This window comes from Ursus maritimus, unplaced genomic scaffold (genome assembly GCF_017311325.1).
Source record: "Ursus maritimus isolate PB19 unplaced genomic scaffold, ASM1731132v1 scaffold_16, whole genome shotgun sequence".
NCBI classification, from domain to species: Eukaryota; Metazoa; Chordata; class Mammalia; order Carnivora; family Ursidae; genus Ursus; species Ursus maritimus.
Window position 1 is genome coordinate 5,634,195 of NW_024424008.1, and position 22,785 is coordinate 5,656,979.

Consider the following 22,785-nt stretch of genomic DNA (forward strand, 5'->3'; position numbering starts at 1 on the left):
CAGAGGAAAATAAAGAAATTTCTCTCTAAGTCTTCATGATCACCACTTTCTAAACTACATACGAAAAACACTGTTCTAAAATTATGCCTGGATTAACACCACCATCACCGGTCTGTAGTTTCTGAAACTGTCGTTTCCCAAGACAGTATGTTTGTTTTTCTCTGTTCTTTAGGCACAACGTCTAAGATACCTTCTCAAAGTTACAAATATCAATATTCTAAAACTCACTGGCAGATTTTTTTTTCAGGCTGGAAAGGCAATTCATGTGGATTTTGAGGTCTGAATCAGAATCATTTAAGGTACATTCTTACTTATTTTCTTTATAATAAAAATTAACACTTAAAACTTATTTTCCATGATATAAATAATATTCATTGTAACAAATTTTGAAACATGGAAAAATAAAAGTAGAAAATGAATCTTAGTGATGCTAGTATCTTTTCTAACTATATTTTATGTATCTCTCTTACTGTATATTCTTCTATCTTGTTCCAAGAATGACAAGGTCATTTAGAAAAATAAGGATACACATATTATTTCTAGTCAAAATCCTGCAATGTGATAAGTTCATCCTAAACTTTATAAGGAAGAATAAAGAAACCAAAATAGTCAGGATAATTCTGAAGAAGAGTAAGTGGAAAAGTGAAACTTCCCAGATATCAAAACTTATATAAATCTGTAGTACAGTATGGCAATTGGTATGGTTAAAAAGGCTAATAGAGTAAAGAGCCTCAAAACAGGTGAGACAGGTGGCCCTACCATTCAGAGGGAAAGGTCAGACAATTCAATCAGAGAGTAGTACAACAAAGTATTTTTAGTGCTTGGTCTCTGATGTCAGACCTCTGGGTCAAATTCCAGTTTAGCCACTTGCTAGTCATGTGACCTGGTGCTGTGTCAATTCACTCACCACTTGTATTTTAGTTTCCTCATCTGTAATCTAGATAATACTACAGTACCTACTTCATAAGGTTCTTGTGAGGACAAAATGAGTTGTTACAGGAAGGTTTTTAGAACACACACATACATACCCTTCCCCAGAATAAATATGAAAGCTGTTTCCCAAAAATTTAGAGTACATTCATTTGAAAAATATTTATTCACTGCATATACTGTGGTATGACACCATGCCTCTAAAACTTAAACCACATTGTTGTCCCAGGAATCCCATCATATCACCAGCTACTTACATTTTAACAACAACAATAATAATTGTAGTCAGTAACGCTTAAAACAGAAATCACTTATTAAAGAAAAGACACTGCTATTAGTCATTAATAGTGTTTTTCTTCTTATAAGCAATTTGAAATATTATAAACCAAATCTATACAAAATTAAGATTAAAAAGCATTTTTTAACCATCTTAAAACAAAGTTCAAAGATGAGGCTATCCTGTAGTTGTAGGGATATTCCTCATAAAAGTTTAGATTATGGGATAAAGTTACTAAATTACATTCAGTTGTGTTTAGAAGAGGCAAAAAGGGCTCATGCCCCTGAAACACAAGTATTTGGTTTTCTGGCCACGGTGTCTGTACACTGCTGCCCTCTAACGGGCAGTGTGGTAAATATAAAGAAACACATTTGCTACCTTACACCCAACTTGGTCGCATAACGACTTTTGAGAAGACAAGAAATGAAAAGAAGTTTAGGGCTCACTGAACTCTGCGTATTCTTAGAAACATCTGCTCTTACTTGGAACTTCGACTGCATTTGGGCAAGTCCCTTGAAGATTACTGAGCTCATTAAAAACCGCAGCCCAATTTTGTTGTTGAACATCCTTGTGGAAACAAGGAAATTCATTATTTTCAATAGAATAAAGAAGCGGCCAAATTTTCATCTTTGATTGCAGAGAAATGCAATTATAAATTACTAACCAAGAATGGAGGCAACTAAACACTTATGATGAACATGGTAACAATTTTGTCCAAGGCAACCAAGATAAACTACCCAAAAAAGAGAGCAAAATGCACTATTGTTTAGAGGGAATTTTTAAATTAGATAATGATTTTCAAGAAATGGGCTCTGTAATCCTGCTTTGAGAATATATGATAGTACTGGGAAGTACACTGAATTTTTCAGACTTGAAAAAATGACACACATACCATCTGGTCTGGAAACATGGATTTTTCTTTTCTTTTTTTTTTTGGCAAGCCAAATGAGAATATGCCTAGGGCTTACGGAAAACAAGTCTGAGAATGCACTTCAAATAAAAGCAAAGCAAACAAAATAAAACAAAAGCCCCAAAACCTACTGGAAATCCAAAGTAGGCAACATTGGGGGAAAAAATGTTGGTCTCAGCAGTAAATGACAAATCGAGTGACCTTGTTAGCAGCTACGAAGTTTCCCATTTTAATGTAGGTATTCAATAATTATTTAATGTGCACCAATTATTCACAGGGCTGTATGGGATAGCAAGTTATACAAATCCTTACAAATACAGCTGAAATCAATACTATCACTGGACTAAGTCGTCAAACACTGACAAAATGTAACTAGACTTTTTAGGGTTGCCTAGCTGTGATACAATATTTATGGAAGGAAACATTCTCAATTTTTCACCTCACAGGACTTTCAATGATCACCCAACTGAATTAAAGTTGCATCTTTAATACAAATAAATTTGGTGTACGACTTTAATGTCAAATGTGCTGGTTGCCCTAATGCAGGGTTTCTGTACCATGGCACTATTAACATTTTGACCTAGATAATTCTTTGTTTGGGTGAGGAGGGGCTAGCGGGTGTCTTGCATATTGTAAGATGTTTAGAAGCAACCCTGGTTTCCACGTACTAGATGCCAGTGGCACACCCTCTCCAGCTGTGACACACCCTCTCCAGCTGTGACAAACAGAAACGTCTCCAGACAGCCAAATTTCTGGAGGGGAGGGTTTGCCCCTGTAGAGAACCACTGCTCTAATTTATGACTCAAGATGGAGGCTCTATATTTTAAGACAAGTACTCTTTTCACAAGTGCCAGGGGAGCATGTAGTGACTAGGTAAGAGACCTATACTTTCACTCACTTGCTGACATGCAAATTAAAACCGTAAGATACGATGGCATACCTATGAGAATGGCTAAAAACAAAATAAAGCAAAACAAAACAAAAAAACAATTGAGGATACCAAACGTTGTTAACGATGTGTAACAAATGGAACTCCTATGTGGCTGGCAGGAATGCAAAATGGTATAGATATTTGGGAAAACAGTCTGGCAGTTTCTTATCAAGTTAGTATTTTGTTACCATATATCCCAGCATCCTACTTCTAAATATTTACCCAAGAGAAATGAAAATGTATGTTCACATAAAAACCAGTGCAAATGTTTACAGTGGTTTTGTTTATCATTGCCAAAATTGCCCTTCAGTTAGTTAACAGATAAATACAAGTTTGATACATCCACACAATGGAATACTACTCAACGATGAAAAGGAATAAACAACTGATATATGCAGCAACACAGAGGAATCTGAAATGCATTATGCTAAGTGAAAGAAACCAAACTCAAAAGCTACATACTGACATTACAGAAAAGGCAAAAACTTCAGAGACAGAATACAGATCAGGTACTAAGAGTCTGAGGTGGTAGGAGGAAGTGATTATAACAAATTAAGGAACTTTGGGGGGTGACAAAAATATTCTATGTCCTTATTGTAGTAATGATGGTCATAGAGCTTCATTCGTCAAAATCTAAAGTACATTTAAAAAAAGGAAATCTTACTATATGTAAATTGTATCATAGTAAACCTGATTTAAAAATGAACAAATAAATCAGGTAAGACAGGGGAAGAAGTGTGATTTTTATGCTTGGGTTAGGGGCTTCATTTCATCACAATAATCTAAGTAACTTGTTTATGGTTTGATTTTTTAAGACTAAAAATGATCGTAGTATTTTAGTTCCTTCCTATAACAACAAAATCCTTTAATTCACAGTTGGCAAAGACTACAAATACCATCAGTGTAGATTAAATTTGCCTGGTAGTAAAATTAACTTTATGCAGAAATGTAAGGGGAATAGACCTTATATGATTTACAAAGGCTATTCCTGTATGTTGGCTTTGTTCTCCCATAAGGAGTTTAAAATCTGTTCACTGCAATCCTGGGCAATGAAATACTCTTAAGGCACAAACAGATATCTCATATCATCCTATAAGAAAGTCCAAGTCTTCTCATTTTTCCTTTAACTTTTAAGAAAGCTGTCAGACAAATTACACAGTCTAACAAATATTTATGTACTATTGCAGATGCAAAACAAATTAGAAAAACTGTGCTAGGTAAATAGTCAAAGACATGTCCAACTGATTTCTTGATGCCTTGGAATGAAGGTTTTATAAAGCTCTTATCTTGGCCTATCTTATCATTCTCATTTTGTGTGTAGTTAGTGGTCCTTTTTAAGTGTGTATGAGAATCATAGAGACAGAGTCGGAGTACAGAGACAGAGTACAGAGACAGAGTACAGAGACAGAGTACATAAAGAGTCTGATAGCCAAAGTGGGCAGACCCAGATCCAGCATTATCAATTGAGAATGGAAAGAAAAGGTGTAATGAATGACTGATAATCTTCGTGGTATCAACCTTACCAACGCTTGCACAATTTGTCTCCAATGGAGTTATTCCCTTCCTTCTCCTTTATGTCCCCTTACCATTCCCCTCCTCTACTTAAGTCACAAAATTCTTTCCTTAGTTATTTAGGAAGCTCCAGAAAGTTAAAAGAGCACCTAAACCCAGTTACAATTCATCCTACTCATGTCTCCTCACAAAAAAGCAATATAGTGGTGAGAAGAAACTGAGAAATTAAGGCTCACTTTTGAATACTTCAAAGATATGTGAAGCAGAGAGACTAGGTACACATACCAGACTTCACTGCAACAAAGTATTTACAAACATCTAAGAGGAATCACCAGGTCTCAATTCTAACCCAATAATAAGGAAACAGTCAAATTATATGGTTGGTTCTTGCTTACCAAAAGGGAATTTTAGAATGTGATAAAAAAAAAAAAACCTGACTAGTTAAAAATAGAAGTATCTGAATTATTTTCCTTGCATTGAGATCCTCCCTCCCTCCCCTAGACTTCCTGCATGTCCTAAGAAAGTAACTTTACCATCATGCTCTGCTTTTTAATTTTGTAATGTATTTACTTCAGAAATGTTGGGACCATGTGGTGTTTTGAATCTTACAATCAGAAGGAATCTCAGAAAGTGATGACAATCCATGGCGATATTCTGAAATTCTCACTTATCGTGCACATGTATCCTCTTTTGAAGGATATTAGGGGAATCATGTACCTAGAAAATGCCTGGCACTAGCAGATGCCTAATAAATACATACTGAGAGAACGGAATTGATCAAATTAAATGGAATAGAATTAGACTGGGGGATAAAAGCCCAATAAGGGTTAAAAAATGTAGAGTATATTTGAAGGGCAATTTAGATCTCCTACCCAGTAATACAGTCCTTCATGGTGATCACTTTAAAAGTGTTGTTTTTAAAGGAGAGGTGTGGTTCATGTTTTACATTTACCTTTTTAAGAAGGTATACTTTTTAGCTGCTTGTGCCCTTCCTGTGCCAGCCTCTTGCCCACTGGGAGTGACAGTGCCCAGGACCCTCCATCCTTTCCCTCCAAATCCAGGCAGGCTGCTGGGGCCTCAAGGAAAGGCCTGCCTGGAGGTGCCTGGGCCATCGGCGCCTTCCGCCTGTGCACAGCCAAGTGGCCGCCCTTGCTTCCTCCAGGACAGAACTAAGCCTTTCTGCTGGGAGTCTGCAGCTGGAGCAGAAAAGGAGAGACTTCGCCTCTTGGGGGACGAGCAGCTCTACTTTGACAGCCACGCCTTAGCGTGTTTACTCGAAGAAAATGGGTTCACAACCCAGCAAGCAGAAATCCCTGTCTCTGCATTGGTCAAGATCATGGACACCAACATGGACATTGTCTACAAGGATATGGTCACCAGAATGCAACAGGAGATCGCTGTTCAGCAAATAATGTCTCAGACTACAGATGTGAAAAAAGACATTATTTTGGAGAAGAGTGAATTTTCAGCCTTCAGAGCAGAAAATGAGAAAATAAACCTTGAACCACATCAGTTAAAACAAGTCATGGATGAAGTAATCAAAGTCCAAATAGATACCAAATTAGACTTCGATCTGGAAAAGAGCACAGTGCGAGAACTGTATTCGTTGAATGAAAGGAAGCTGCTGGGAATGAGGACAGAAATGGTGTCACTGCATGCCCAGCAAGATCAGGCTGCCGCCCAAACAAACAGGAAGATAGACACTAAGGTCACTGGCCTCAAAACTATGCTGGGATCGCACAAGCTCGATAACACTAAATATTCAGCAGGGTCTGTATCTATGTGTCTAATAGGAGCTCTGGGATTTTATCACCTGTGGATATAGTAAAGTGTCTATTTAAAGAGAAAAAAAAAGACTGTATTTAATGTTATTATTTTATTGCAGTTTTCAGTTTTGTGTCAACTTAGTATTAGCTATGTAATGTATAGTGTGGGGTATGCAGTGTAAACATCATAAAACTTAAGTTCTAGGATGGCAAGAAAGGAAATTACTTTGTTTTTGCATCAAAGTGGCTTGGCACACTCCCTTACATACACTGTGTACTCAGTCATGTAACAAAGACAAACCTGTGTTAGAGCCCTAGCTCTGGTCACTTACAGGCTATAAAATTTTACAGTTTTAGAACTGTCCTATAAAGATCTAAGAAATAAACATTCAGTTATTCAAGGGATCAGTCCCAAAATCTCAAACACTGATTCCCATTTGATGTTTCGCTATATTTTTGAAATCCATCAGTAAATCACTCCCAGTGGGCAAGAAAAAAAAACTTCTACCTTCAGTTTCCTCACATATCAACATCTGCCATATTCATCTCACAGGGTCATTTACAAGATCAAATGAGAAAGTATAATAAAGTGCGTTATAAAGAACAAAGTGTAAAAGTCAGTCATTGGAAATACCACTATTTTTCCAGTTGGAGATGAGCCAGCCTAATGGCGGGAAAGAAAATAGGCTTAGGAATTGGATAGATGAAAATTTCTGAATTTAAAATCTGGATTCAATCACTTCATAGCCATATGATCCTGAGCCAATCATCTCAGTAAAGTAGGGATAATGACACCTATCTTAACACTGTAGTTGTGAAGATTACAGACGGTGCACGTGAAGTGCTTAATCCTATGCCTGGTACATTGTGCTAAACACTCAGTATTTGTTATCATTACAATACGTCAACAGAAATTTCTCACGGGGTCACGCTATACGTTAGTTCTACACAGGCATCATAAATGGCGAAGACCACCACAGAACGCACATTTTCCTTCGGACAGAACTCTTTTTTTAAGTGTCAACATACTATTCAAATAGATTATACTGGACACAGTTATATGTGGAGTGTAACATATTAGTCAAAGGGGTAAATTTTTTTAAAACTTCAGAAATAAAATTCATAAATAATTGAATAACATGAAACAAACACAATTTAGCATTCCTGGTTTTATCCAATTGGGTCTCAGATTTCAAACGGATGTGACAAAGCAATGACTTATGACCCTATGTCCAAAAAGGTCCACCTATTCAAATAATTAAGTTAAATGATACTGGAATACTGACCCCAAATCCTTCTTAAATATATTTCCTGAAAAATGCATCTTCCCTCAACTTTCCCCTGGAAGACCATACTTTCCATTTACTTTCCTATTCTTAGTAGAAGTTTCAACTCTGAAACTTTCAAGCTTCACAGGTAGGAAGTGTGACTAGTAATCATTAGCCAAAATCCATTTTTTTTTTTTTTAAAGATTTTATTTATTCGACAGAGATAGAGACAGCCAGAGAGAGAGGGAACACAAGCAGGGGGAGTGGGAGAGGAAGAAGCAGGCTCCCAGCGGAGGAGCCTGATGTGGGGCTCGATCCCATAACGCCGGGATCACGCCCTGAGCCGAAGGCAGATGCTTAACCTCTGTGCCACCCAGGCGCCCCCAAAATCCATTTTTCTGCACGCACGTAATCTCCCTGTCACCTTATGTTCTCTTCTGTCTTGGCATTCCAACGATTACTTCACACTTTATCACATTCCAATCTTTATAACTTATTGCATTTCTTCTAAACAAGGAATATTCCCACCCTTGAGTTTCTGTGGTCACTTGACAATCTGCTCTTTCTTTCAGCTTTTTACTCCCTGTCTGCTCAAAACAATACAACTCAAACAATTTTCCCGATCCAGCTACAATCACTACACCACACTAAAGCGGACACATCGGTCAATTCTAGCTCTGGTCTTCAACGAGTCTAATCTTTACGTCTTAAAAATGAACAGTATGCTCTTAAGAACACAGGGACCTAAATGAAAATCACAGCAAGGGCACAAAACAAGCTGGAACACTGTGACTAAGACGTTTTCATAACATAGTTGATTGACAGGAAAATCACTTTGAAAAAGGAGGTCTGTTTTGATGCACAGTACCAACTGTTATATCTTGTAACTTACAATCCCAAAGGTTTTAAGTCAGAGCAAAAAATTATTACTAGAAAGATGAAACTTCTTAGTTTTTTAAACAAAGTAATTACATACTTTTAAAATTAATGACTGTCTGGGGCACCTGGGTAGCTCAGTTGGTTAAGCATTTGACTTGACTTTGGCTCAGGTCATGATCTCTTGGGTCCTGGGATTGGGACCCCAGTAGGGCTCCTCCTTTTTTTTTTTTTTTGAAGATTTTATTTATTTATTTGACAGAGAGAGAGACAGCCAGCGATAGAGGGAACACAAGCAGGGGGAGTGGGAGAGGAAGAAGCAGGCTCCCAGCAGAAGAGCCTGATGTGGGGCTCGATCCAGGACCCTGGGATCAGGCCCTGAGCCGAAGGCAGACGCTTAATGACTGAGCCACCCAGGTGCCCCAGGGCTTCTCCGTTCTTAGCAGGGAATCTGCTTGAAAGATTCTCTCCCTCTGCCCCTTCCCCAACTTGCGCACATACCCGCTCTCTTTCTCTCTCAAATAAATTTTTAAAAAATAAAATTAAATTAAATTAATGACTGTCTAAAATATACTTACTTACATTTTTGAATAGTTGCTCGGCAAGTTCTCTGACATGCTTTATTATCTTCAATGGGTTATTTTCTTCAACTTTAATTCGCTCTACTTCAAAAGCTACCAACTTGGAAAAAGAATCAAATGGCAAAACATCAACTCCAAAATATGCTAAATTAGAAGACTGTGTGATAATTTCTTACAATTTGCAAACCAAAAAGCATCTAAAATATATGCTATTATTAAAACAAAATATGTTACATTTTTACTGTGTTTCACCTCTATTCTAGAGTTACAGAGTCAATCAAGTCCTTGGATGGCCTGGTGGTCTATCCCTGATGATTTTGGACCCTATTTCTTCTTGGAAAAAGTCATTTCTGGGACTGAAGAGACCCTCTCATTCTTCAGGCCTCATTCGGAGAATTCTCTCACTCAGAGAATTTCAGATGGTCAGAAAGTCTCCAAACATTTCCCTAACTCACAAAACATGAACCAAATGTTCAGGTCAGGTGACTCAGACTTCAGCCCCAGCTCTGCTAACACTGTGATTTGGAACAAGCCACTAAAACTCCCGAGCTTCGGTCTCTTCATCTCTACAATCAGATGGAAAAACAAAATGACCTTGGGCCTCCTTCCAGTTCTTAAATTATATAACTCTAATCCATTTTCCTACTAAACTAATTTACTGGGAGAACTGCATGAGTGTATTCATTTGAAGCAGAGAGAAGAATACTAACAAGAAAAAAATGAGTATGGGAAAGAGGGGTAAAAACATAGATTTTTTTTTAAAGGGTATAATATAGGATTTTTCCTTCCAGAAATTAACAGATTCACTGGAGCAGACAAACATATAAAATTCTGACTTCACCTATTCCAGGCCAGGAATCAGAAAGACTGTCAAACAAAGGCAAATATATCTTTCCTCCTTACAGGCCTACGTGATGGGAGTGCGGGGCAAGAGAACACACAATGCAGGCTGCCTCTCAAAGCCTCTTTTTTTTTTTTTTTTAAAGATTTTTTTAATTTATTTATTCGACAGAGATAGAGACAGCCAGCGAGAGAGGGAACACAAGCAGGGGGAGTGGGAGAGGAAGAAGCAGGCTCCCAGCGGAGGAGCCTGATGTGGGGCTCGATCCCATAACGCCAGGATCACGCCCTGAGCCGAAGGCAGACGCTTAACCGCTGTGCCACCCAGGCGCCCCCTCTCAAAGCCTCTTAAATCTTCAGTGTGGTAGGCTGACCCAGGTTAGATGAAAACAAGGATCCCTTTCCCAGGAGCAAATGCTGTTTTTCTTTAAAAGTGCATCCAAGCAAATTAAATGACCCAGGAGAAATTACTTAGGTCTGGCATCTCATTCCTTTTAGGTCTTTGACTGAAATACACATATGAACAACTGGCTTTCAAGTAACAACATCAATTAGACACCAAAAATCATAACTGTAGGCAGAACACAGAACTGGATGAACGCTGAGGGGATACCCAATAGGACTTAGTCCTTGCCTTATCATTTCCAATCAAGAGGATTTATGTATATCTGATGTACATAAATGTATAATGAATGATAAGTTGCCACAAAAAGCTAGAGACCTAACATAAAGCTTAATACAGACCAAAAGGCTCTCAGTCATTTACTCTGGGAAAGTTTGGAGGAAGTGGTGAGATAAGAGCAGAGCATGAAAAATAGGAAGCCATGCTTAGACTGAAAGGTAGAGGGACAACACTCCAGGCAAGGGAAGGGTATACAAAAACAGTCAGAGGCTAGGGCAAGCAAGTTTTCTGCAAGCAATCACTCTGACTTACTTAGTTGTGATGAAGCTGCCAGAAGGAGTTACTAAGAGAATTTAGATAGGAAAAATGGGGGGCATATAAACCAATGTTACTATTCAGAATGCTTCGGAGACTAATAAAATGTGAGAGCTAGAAAGGACCTTGGAAAACATCTAATGTAATTCCATAAAACATTATGTACAAATTACTTAGTTCAGGATGTAAAAGCTGATATATATTAACATCAGATAGTCAAAGATGATTGATCAGTGATATTAAATGTTGGTATTAGGGAATCAGTGATTAGTAATTGATCAGAAAGAAATGCTTACCACAGGGCAATCTCTCCTAAGTTTTCATATTCTTTGTGTTACTAACTAAAGTTTTTGGTGCAGGTCTCCACACTCAGAACTACAATATGTGCCCTTTCTTTCACTCTTATCTGTGATACTTAACAATCTTTGCAGAAAATAAAAGACCCTTCTCTGAACCGAGGATCTTTAAGAACTTGATTCCTATCTTCTCTATACAAAATAAAACCACCTAGGGGCACCTGGGAGGCTCAGTTGGCTAAGCATCTGCCTTTGGCTCAGGTCATGATCCCAGGGTCCTGGGATCAAGTCCAGCATCAGGCTCATTGCTCAGCGGGGAGGCTGCTTCTCCCTCTCCCACTCCCCCTGCTTGTGTTCCCTCTCTCACGGTCTCTCTTTCCCTGACAAATAAATAAATAAATAAATAAAAACAAAAAAAAACAAAATAAAACCACCTGCAGCAAAACATAATCACTATTACTACCCTCCACTATCTTGGGTGCTAAGAGTGTGTTCCTTTTATACACTTTACAGAACTTATAGATTTATTGGTTTTAATACAGTGCTCTTTCAGAAATTGAAATGGGAAAAATATTCATTGTTCTATCCACCAGAATGAGCTGCTATAAACACAGTTAAATGATAAATGGAAAGATGTGTTAAAATAAATCACAACTAACACACAATAGTATCAGTATGTGGAGTCACATTTCCCCTAACTGTCCCTTTCATCGGCCAGCTCCTTGAAGATAGAAATGAATCTGCGTTCCATACATGTAAGATCTCTTATGGAATAGAGACAAATGTTGGTTATTGATTAGCACGAATGCCACTGAGTGAGGATCATTGTGGGGGAGAGGGAAAAATAAAATAAGACAAAATCAGAGAGGGAGACAAACCATTAAAGACTCTTAACTACAGGAAACAGAGGGTTGCTGGCAGGGAGGTGGATGCTGGAAAGGGGTAACTGGGTGATAGACATTAAGGAGGGCACATGATGTAATGAGCACTGGTGTTACTGATGAATAACTGAACTCTACCTCTGAAACTAATGATACACTATATGTTAATTAACTGAATTTAAATAAAATACAATTAAAAAAAAAAGAATGCCACGGAGCCAAACTATGGCTCTATGACAATAACAGACTAAATGTAACTGTAGTTTGAAATCACAAGTCTAGACCTAGATACGTGACCTAGACCTTTTTCTCTATGAAACTGATAAAGGAATCACTGTATTACTGCCTTCAAAAATTTTATTTATATAATCACTGTCACTTTTTCAAAAAGATTTTAATGAACCACTTAAATTCAGTTGTCCAAGATGTTTATGTACTTCTGTGACACCCTATATTTTTCTAATTTTTCAAATCCACATTATAAATACCAAGATCTAATAAGCATAATAATAAATAACATTTGGATTATTTGATATTCAATTTATAATACATTTAGGATTTTGAGCACTGGGTGTTATACGCAACTGATGGATTCTTGAACACTACATCTGAAACTAATGATACACTATATGTTGGCTAATTTAATTTAAATTAAAAAATATTACTTCTGTACTTTTAACCACTAGTCCAATTTTGTCTATGAATGTACATTCATTTGAAAAGAGCTATACCTCATCAAAGAGGTCACAGGATCTATACGGAGGACCTCTTTCTGAAACAAAACCTGCAAATGCCATTCCGCTGAGAACTTTAGTGAGGAAATCATTCTCAACCAAACCACGCTGCCCCAGGAAAGCTGTCTGCAAAGAAAGAAAAAGTGAAATGAATAATTTTTCACTTAGTAATGGATGAATGGTCAAAACAAAAATAGAAAGATCAAAGCCTGAATAAATATCTTCATGCATAAATGTGTTCTTATAAAATACATTCTCTCAAAAAGGGCTTTTGATATCTGAAACAGTATACGTATTAGAAAGAATAAAAACGACTTTGTCTGTAAAGTGGGAGAAGAAATAAAAAATTAACACTCTACTTTGAAAGAAAAACCAATTTAGGTGTGCTTTGGTGGCCCAGTTGGTTAAGCAGCTGACTTGATTTCAGCTCAGCTCATTTTCTCAGAGCGGCAAGACGGAGCCCCGCGTAGTTGGGCTCCGCACTCAGAGGGGCGTCTGCTTGAGATTCTCTCTCTCTCTCTCTCTCTCTCTGCCCCTCTGCCCCTCTCCACTGTGCACTTTTCTTTCTGTCTAAAACAACTAAGTAAATCTTAAAAAAAAAAGAAAAACCAATTTAGAATTAAATTTTAGTTTTTGTACTTTTAATTACCCTTTTTCTCCAAAATAACTAAATAAATCATAAAAAAAGAAAAAACAATTTAAAATTAAATTAATAAACTCTAAAGAAAAACATGTCAGTTCCATAGTGTCATTAAAAATTATCATCTAATCACAAAGCAGAGACTTAAAAAATAACCACATTTGATAAACTAAGGTCAAAATACATGGCTAAAAAAAAAGACAACCAAGTTGTTTTACTGAACTAGAGGCCACATGTTGGACACGTACAACAAGGTAACGTACCGTCTTACCTTGTGAAAATGTATTACTGGCTCTGCGTGAATTCTTATAAGTTGTAGGCATGATCTGTATCCTTGGAAAAGTTGTGCAAATAATCTAAGAAAAACTGCACGTACTTCTTTATCCTGAAAACATAGGAAGAAACAAGTTAGGTAACTGAATTTCTTTAAAAAAAAAAAAAAAAGAAATATCACAATGACAACAGGTTGAAAAGAACCTGAGAGATTATTTAATCAATCTGTCTGCACTTCCTACACGTAAGTCTTACTTGTGGCAGCCCTGAGAAGTGGGCATCTAGCCTGTCCCATTGTTGTACAGTGTAGGCTGTTAAATAGTTCTTTTTTAAGTGAACTAAACAAAACTTGCCTCTAGTATATCCAATTTTCCTCTCAGAAAAAGTCAGAGTCTCCCCCTTCACCAAGTCAGAGAAGGACACCTTTCCCAAGTCATTTGATGTTTACATCCGTCAAAAAAATTATAGTCACAAATATAAAAGAAAAAAATCTCAAAAGACTATATTTTAAAAGCTTAGGAAATTCTTCCAAAGTTTATCCAACTTATAAAAATCTATTCCTATATTAATAAGGTATGACTTAAAAATTGGTTTTGATAATTCAGGTTCTAATAAAATCATAGTTTTAGAACTGAAAGGAAACTTACAGATTTATCTGGCAAGCCCTGGGTGAGGAAATGCTCAAGAATGCTGAAGTAACTTAGCAAAGGTATCCAGTTCTGTAAGGCTCCTGATTGGCCACAAAGATCAACTCTAAGAAATGCTTGGGCAAAACTTTAAAGGGGCCTTTATTATATACTAACTCTTACTTACATGGCTTCTTTTTTCTTTTTTTAAAGATTGTATCTATTTACTTGACAGAGAGAGAGAGAGCACAGGCAGTGGGCACAGCAGGCAGAGGGAGAGTGGGAAGCAGGCTCCCCGTGGAGCAGGGAGCCTGAGGCGGGGCTCGATCCCAGCACCCTGAGATCATGACCTGAGCCGAAGGCAGATGCTTAACCCACTGAGTCATCCAGGTGCCCCACTTACATGGCTTTTAATTGGAACTATTTTCATCTATCCCTCAAACTGGACTCTCTCGTTGTCAACAATATCTGTTTCCACTTTTTGTAAGCTTCCCCCTTTTATCCCTGCCTGGCCCTTTCAATTTGATACTTAGCATAGTTTCCCAGGCCATCACCCACACTTACTCTTTCCTCCTCAGGGAAACAGTCTTAGCTCTACCGCCCCCGTCCCCCGCCCCCCGAGTCAATGAGCCCTGTGGCTCCTCCAAGAGCAGGACACAAGATCAGTCAGTGACAATTCTAATTTCTAACCCATACACTTATCACTAGGCTGTACATCTGACTCTCACCAACTCTCACCACACTCAGCTTCTTCAACAACCCTACAAATAAAAGTACAGCTCTATTTAAATACATGAAACTCAAATATTAAACTTCTTACCAGCATTTTTGAGTGGGATAAAGCTGTTCGTGGAGGGGGAAAAGCATGATCTGCTACTTCCAAATCTGGGTGTAGAATCTAAAGCAAAAAAGTTTGGTTATGTACAAAATCTTAATACAATAAAACCTATTATTTAACCTAATTGGAGTACTAAGATAAAAAAGTATCAGGACATGAATAACAATATTATTTCCTCCAGGAAACAATGCAGTTAGCTGAGGCGGCTCTCTATGTACTATTGTGGAAAGATCTCCAAGATAAAATATTGAATGAAGAAACATGTTCTAGAAAAACACACATAAGTATGGTCTCATTTATTTGAAAGTAAAACAAAACTTAAATCTCTCTCTTGGTCTGTGTATCTATCTACACACACAAAACATATAAATGAAAATGTAAAGTTCTGAAAGAATATACACTAAACTATAAATATTAGTTACCTCTGGGAAGGGAAGAGTCTAGGGCAGAGTGATTTGTCTATATAGTTGAAAATGTTAAACCAGCGTTTGTTTTTATGTTTATTAGTGTAATTAAACATTTATTAATGAATTAACTGAAATACTGAGGACCAACTGAATAAGCTATGAGCCTCACAGTCTAGAGGGCAAAGGTACAAAACAATGTGCAAGTACTATAAATATACAAAGAATAATATCCAAAACATCCAATATAATTAAGTCAACCTAGGAAAACTAAAAAAAAAAAAGGTAACAATTGAGTTAGGCTTTGAAGAAGAGCAGGCTGGGGAGCAGGTAGGTAACGAAGATCTGTGCAAGACTTAGCACAGAGGAAAGGATGAAATTTCCTAAGTAGCTTTTGTCCTTGCAGAATCATTTTCAAATACTCAGGTTTGGGAAGTGTACTTATAATAGATGAAAATACTCTGGCCAACCCCTGGATGAGGAAATGCTTAAGAATGCTTAAATAACTTATCAGGGGTATATCCAGTTCCGTAAGGCTCCTGATTGGCCACAAAGCTCAACTCTAAGTAACGCACTGGGCATAATTTTAAAGGGGCCTTTGCTGTACACTAACCCTTACTTACATGGCTTCATAACAATACTTAAAATTGACACTAAAATATTAAAATTTTTATAACTCAATCACCCAATCATTACTACGATATAATAATACAGCATAATTCATGTCTAAAAAATCATCCATGGCTATTACACAGCTCAAGTACTGTGTTGCCCTTTGATCACAATTATTTACTAACCAAATGAGGCTCCTATAATTGTGTGTCAAAGCTCCCGCTCGGTTCATCAAATACGATTTCTTTTTGGTTCTAGTTTGATAATACATATGTTCTCATCTCTTACTTACACCACTACACTGTACCACACAGTCTTGTACTTGACGACTACAAAAACAAGTATACTCAGTTTTACCAAACTCATCAAATTTGGTGGCATGGGTGTTGCAGGTGAAGGGATACTAACTAGTGTGCAGCAGAATCTCTACCAGGAGACACTGACTTAAAAACTAAAATTTTAATTTTTGTTCATTTTGGTACTTAATCCCTGAATAATTATAAATATCATTATTAAGTAATCACATTAAGATTTAGAAACTTATGATTTTTAGAAACAGTAAACATTTTTTCAATCACTCAAATACTACCTTCTCAGCTTCTGCTATATCCATATACTACCAATGTAGTTATTTAGTTAATATTTTTCTTTAAATTGTCTTTAAATCAACTCACCTATTTAAATCTAGTATTTTCTTAGATGATATCATCTATGAAATCATAGGTTTTTATGTTATTTTTATTATGATAAATACATAATTATTAAAATAAAAAAGGTTTCCACATGTGACCCAAAATCATCTCCATACTTCACTTTGGTAAACAGTCCTTTAGTCCTCCCATGCATTCAACGTTCATCCTATAGATACAGTCCAGGAAACAGAGGCCTAGAGATACAATGTGATTTGCTCAATAGTATCAAGTGGTGAGATGAAGACTGGAATTCAGTTCTCCTGAGTCCTGCACTAGTATTCTTTCCATTCTATCACATCCTGTACTCTAGATTATGTTAGGAAAATACACTCTTCTCTAAATATTCACATCCCATAGATACCACAATTAACAATATAAGGACTAATACAAATTTGAAAATATTCTAAGAATAAAATCCCTCCTGGTAATCCTAGACTTCTAAGTTCCTATTTAAGTTACTATTTAAGGGGAAATTTTTTTAATTAATTTTTTTAGGTTTATTTATTAATCTCTACACCCAACGCGAGGCTTGAACACATGATCAAGATCAAGAATGAGTGCTCTTCCAATTGAGCCAGCCAGGCACCCATAAGGAGAAAATTATTTTAAACAGCTCAGCCTGGAATATTATTCAACCATATGAAGGCTGGGGTCTGTAGGTGGCTCAGTCAGTTAAGCGTCCAACTCTTGATTTCAGCTCATGTCACGATCTCGAGACTGTGAGACTGAGCCGCGTGTCAGGCTCCATGCTGGAGGCTGCTTAAGATTCTTTCTCTTCCGTTCCCTTTTCCCCTCCTCTCCCATAAAAAGAAAAGAAAAGAAAGAATATGAAGGCTTTAGTTCTAGTATGGCTTGAAAAGGAATGCAGAATTTCTAAGTTTCAATTTTCTGATGATGAATAAATAGGCATCTAAAATTTTGTCAGTAAAATAAAATGCTCTGATTTTAAAAACCAACAAATGTAAGGGGCACCTGGCTGGCTCAGTTGGTAGAACACGTGACTCTTGAGCTCAAGATCATGAGTTCAAGCTCCACACTTGGCACTGAGCCTACTTTAAAAAAAAATTGTAAGAAACGAAAAATAAACTAAGATAAAATAACTATAAAAACATTAAATATGTCAGTGAAAAACACCCAAGCTACAAGACTTAAAACTTTACTCCAAAGAATGCTGGATATTTAATCTATCAGTAAGTTACAGTTTTCTGTAGTAACTTGAAAACATTGGCAAGACAATATCACACTATTTGCAGGTAGCACTTCTACCAAAAAGGAATGAGACGTCAACAAGGAGGTTGAGGGAAAGGAGCAGATACTACACAGATGGTACTATAAGGTGCTATACAGTACTTACAGGTACTCTAAGGGATGTTAGGGAAACCAGGGATTTTGAGGCAGAGTCTGGTCTTATTTTCACAGGTGTGTTGGTATGTTTCCAATACCTAACACAGTATTCAGTATATATTAACTACTAAATAAATATGCCGAGTGAAAGAAAATGTAGAACAAATAAATAGTCAGAATTTAAAGTATAGTCTTCAGATAATGTGTAGTAGAGAATCCTCTTCTAAATATTCTATTCTTTCTATTCTATTCTAAATATTCTGTGAAAATATATTCATGTTTTAAGAACATATAACTTTTTTTAAAGTAATTATACTGCCAATGGTATCTAATTCCAATTACCTGAGTTTATATTTAAATCAAAAGAAAATTACTGTTAAAAATGTCATACCAAAGAAAGAGCTGCTTGAGTCTGATGCAGAAGTGGTTCCGGGAGGGAAGAGAGGTGAATACATTCAGGAATTTTAATAGTGCCTCCATCCAAATCTGCTATGATTACATCTAGCTAAAGGAGATAAAAATTAATCAATAATTAATAAAATGTACTTATTCCTAATCAATTTGACCTTCATTAATTCAAAACGAAAAGAACCAGGTGTGGAAAAGACTCTTGACTGTTCATAGCAATAGAACGCTGGGTTCATGACTTCCCAGCTACCATGTATTTCCTAGCTTCCTGTGAAATCAGGTGTGGCATGTGACTAAGGTTCTGCCAATGGAATTTGAGAAGTGATGTGTATACTTTCAGTTATTCAAAATAGAGGGGACGTGAGGCTCTCCTATGCTCTCCTTCCTAAGGCTGAAACTATGAATAGCAACAACCCAACCTTGAACATTCAGATGATGCCAATACCTGAGGCAATTCTGGTGGAGAAACAAGAAGGAAAGAAGCCTGGACCACGAGTGTGTAACGGAGTCAGCTGGTCTGCTCTAATGGCACCACTACGGATGGCTGAATAAAATTCCGTTTCGTTTGAACCACTGTGTTTTGGATGCTTTGTTATAGTAGTTTAGCCATGTCGTAAATAATACAGTACGCACTACAAGAGTTAACAAACAAAGCAACTGGTATACATCAAAATGGTACTGTTTGGTGCTTAAGAAAGAAACGGATTTTTAGCATTTTACAACAGTCTACTTAAACATAACTTACATAAAAATGTAATAGAGAAACTAGCCAGGACTGCTGAAGTTATTATGTTGATAATAGGTTTAAAATCATTCTCATTTATTCATTAAAAATTAAGAAACTTATTTTTGGAAACATTTGGCTTGTCCTACCTCCTGAAACTTTATATTTAGTGGGAAAAAATTACCTGTCAACCAGATGGGTATGTTTCTAATTAGTACCAAATAGGTTTTACTAAGTATGTTTATTGATTTATGCATATTTTATATGGTGGTATCAAAGTTAAAAAGGAACTAGATATCAACATATAAAGGTAGGAAAATAATATATGAATGAGGGTCATGTTTATAATTACAATGTTGAATTATCTTTTGTCAGTTTTAATGACACCTATGATCTGATTACAATTATAATTATGTATAAATACCAACAGAGCTAATTCTGTTGGCATTTAAAACTAAAACAAAAGTAGAATTACAAAATCTGAAGAATCTGTGGATCAAAGATGTCATATAGCCCAGCCTTTCAGTAAAGAACTTTTCTTAAACTCCCTGAAAAGTGTCATGGGATTTGTTCATTGCACACTCCACTTACAGTACTGGAGGGTACATTCCTTACATAAGGCAACCCATTCTTCATCGTTGGGCAGCGCTGATAGTCGAAAGCTCTTCTATTGAGGAGAAATTCGTTTCTATATCCGCTACATCCACTGATTCTATTTCAGCTTTTCAGAGCTACAAAAAATGAACCTTCCTACAACAGTCACTTCCGTTTTTACCTTTAGCTATCAAGCAGTATCATGTTATTACCTGAGAAAATTTCCTTAAGGGCCTCACAGGATATAGTTTCTAAAGTCTTGACAATCCTGGATGTCCTTCTCTGAAGCACATTTTTTTTTGACAGTCCCTCTTAAGTTCAGTATAGAGAAGTAAACACATTATTCAGAACTGGCTTAAATATAGAGCATGCCTTTTCTTCTTTGGTATTTCTACTCAGATGGCATTAAGAACAGGATAATTTGGTGGAGTTCATACTAAAGGGTTCATATTCCACTAAAACCCTCTTTTACAAATGCTTTTTGCTTTTTAGCTACCAGCCATTCAGGATTAACACAGGCCTCATTTCAAAATATGAATATATTATAGCGATCGTAATGAAAGTATAAATAGAATACTAATAAATGGATTACTTTATCTTCCTTTCTCATACACAGGACGGAGAATGAAGGATAAAATTAATATGCCAAAAGAGAGGCATTTAAAACTATTAATAAATTCATTTTGTATATCTTCCATACTTACTATAAGAAAAAACTAATATATTTATATTTTTCAATGATGCCTTATCTTCCAGCCAATCTTTCCTATTGGGAATACAACAGATCTGAAAATAGTAATTAGCTGAAATGTTATAGGACTCAAAGACATATGATGAGGTTTTGGCCTCAATACTGGCAATTTAAAGATGAATACTTACAAGTTCATGGATATCAGTTTTAAAGATAGAATGTACTCCAATAATGAAAGGCGTTGGGGAACTTAGAACTTCCAGCAGCTGAGCCGGGAGAATGGGGATATAAGGGTAACTGGAAATAATAAAAGCATATGTGAGATATATTTGTTTTTCCATAATATGAACATATTTTCTTTCATTTTTATGTGGTATGAATTTCAGAATACCTACATCTATTATCAATAATATTCTCATGGCTGTTAATAATAATTTTTAAAAAGGAAGATTAAAAAAAATCTTCATGAGAAAGAGATGATCAGATATAACAAGATATAAAGTAAATGGAACCCAGGGCAGCTTCCTTATTCCTTATCCCTCTGAGGCAAGCAGTCTCTTTAGGTTTGTCAACCTTGCTTGAAAGCATTTTTCCTTACATAAAAATCTGACATTAGGAGGTAATAATGACTCCCTGATGGGCTCTCTCCCTCAATACTGATGATGATTTGTCTAAACAAAACATCAAATTCCATTTTCTATACTTGATGTTTGAATTCACTCAGAATGGCAAAGCACAAAAATTAAGGCCTAGAATGCTCTCTCATCTAGGGGTTAAGAAAGGCACATAGCAGGGCGCCTGGGTGGCACAGCGGTTAAGCGTCTGCCTTCAGCTCAGGGCGTGATCCCGGTGTTGTGGGATTGAGCCCCACATCAGGCTCCTCCGCTATGAGCCTGCTTCTTCCTCTCCCACTCCCCCTGCTTGTGTTCCCTCTCTCGCTGGCTGTCTCTGTCAAATAAATAAATAAAATCTTAAAAAAAAAAAAAAAAAGGCACATAGGTTAAAAAAAAAAATTTTTTTTTTAAATAAAATCTGGAAACAGGGGCGCCTGGGTGGCACAGTGGTTAAGCGTCTGCCTTCGGCTCAGGGCGTGATCCCGGCGTTATGGGATCGAGCCCCACATCAGGCTCTTCCGCTATGAGCCTGCTTCTTCCTCTCCTACTCCCCCTGCTTGTGTTCCCTCTCTCGCTGGCTGTCTCTATCTCTGTCGAATAAATAAATAAAATCTTTAAAAAAATAAAATAAAATAAAATAAAATCTGGGAACAGTATAAATTTTTTTCTAGCCTGTATGAACTTAAGTTTCCAAAATGTTATGATTATCAAATTGATAAAACAGTATATTAGAAAATATTTTATTCATAACACTATCAGGGCATCACTGTTTAGAAGTTTTGGTTTTTACTTTTTACTATGGAAAATTTTATAACACCANCCCCCCCGCCCCCCCCAGAAAATAGAGAGCAAAAAGGAAAACGAAGCCTTCTGTATCCAATGCAGATTTGACAATTACCAATGCAAGGTCTCAAAGATGTTTCTACTTATTTTTGTTCTCTTTCTTACTATATTATTTGGAGCAAATCCCAGACATCGTATCATTTATACAAAAATACTTTAGTAGGTATCTAAAAAAGGTAAGGGATCTTTTTTTAATATAACCATAATACCATTATAACCCCTAAAAATTAATAACTCTTCAGTATCAAATAATCAGATAAAACTAACTTAAGACTTTTGTCACTAAGTATATTCAAAAAGAATTAAATGTTGCTGACAATACGATTCCAATTATTCTTTCACTAAATTAATCAACACTCAGTAATGAACAACTTGGAAAATTTCCAAATTCTAAGTTAGCTTTCCATCAGAATCATGTGTACTGCCTAACTGTAAAATACGCCCTTGTGGTTCAAAACTATTGTGCTATGACATTTCAACCAATCATTAATAAGCAATGCAGAATTTGGGAACAAATTAAAGTACCAAGTTAAAAACCTCACCTATATTTAAGAGGAAACATTAAAGATTCCAGGGCTCTGCAAGCATCACTAAGTCTCTGGAAACTTGCAGAATGGAAGAGAACCTTATTTTCTGTGAGAACTGCACAAAAGAGGCTGAGGACATTTTGAATTCCTGAAAACACAAGAACAAAAGCTTACCAAATGCATTTCATTTTATGTGTGTTGCCAACAAAGAATGAC

The 22,785-nt window shown here is 36.5% G+C and overlaps 2 protein-coding genes across 2 annotated transcripts in view; one reads left to right on the forward strand and one right to left on the reverse strand.

Moving 5' to 3' along the window:
- Positions 1–22,785, reverse strand: part of SBF2 (SET binding factor 2) — a 452,940-nt gene that overhangs the window by 187,489 nt on the left and 242,666 nt on the right. The window contains 7 exon segments of the mRNA XM_040630773.1: positions 9,053–9,151; positions 12,737–12,865; positions 13,651–13,764; positions 15,099–15,176; positions 18,560–18,673; positions 20,774–20,882; positions 22,585–22,717. Coding sequence (XP_040486707.1) covers positions 9,053–9,151; positions 12,737–12,865; positions 13,651–13,764; positions 15,099–15,176; positions 18,560–18,673; positions 20,774–20,882; positions 22,585–22,717 — 776 coding nt within the window.
- On the forward strand, positions 1,379–6,385 carry LOC103656436 (mitochondrial calcium uniporter regulator 1-like). The gene is given in 3 exon segments (XM_040631298.1): positions 1,379–1,558; positions 5,622–5,784; positions 5,787–6,385. Coding segments are annotated over 3 exon segments (942 nt in total).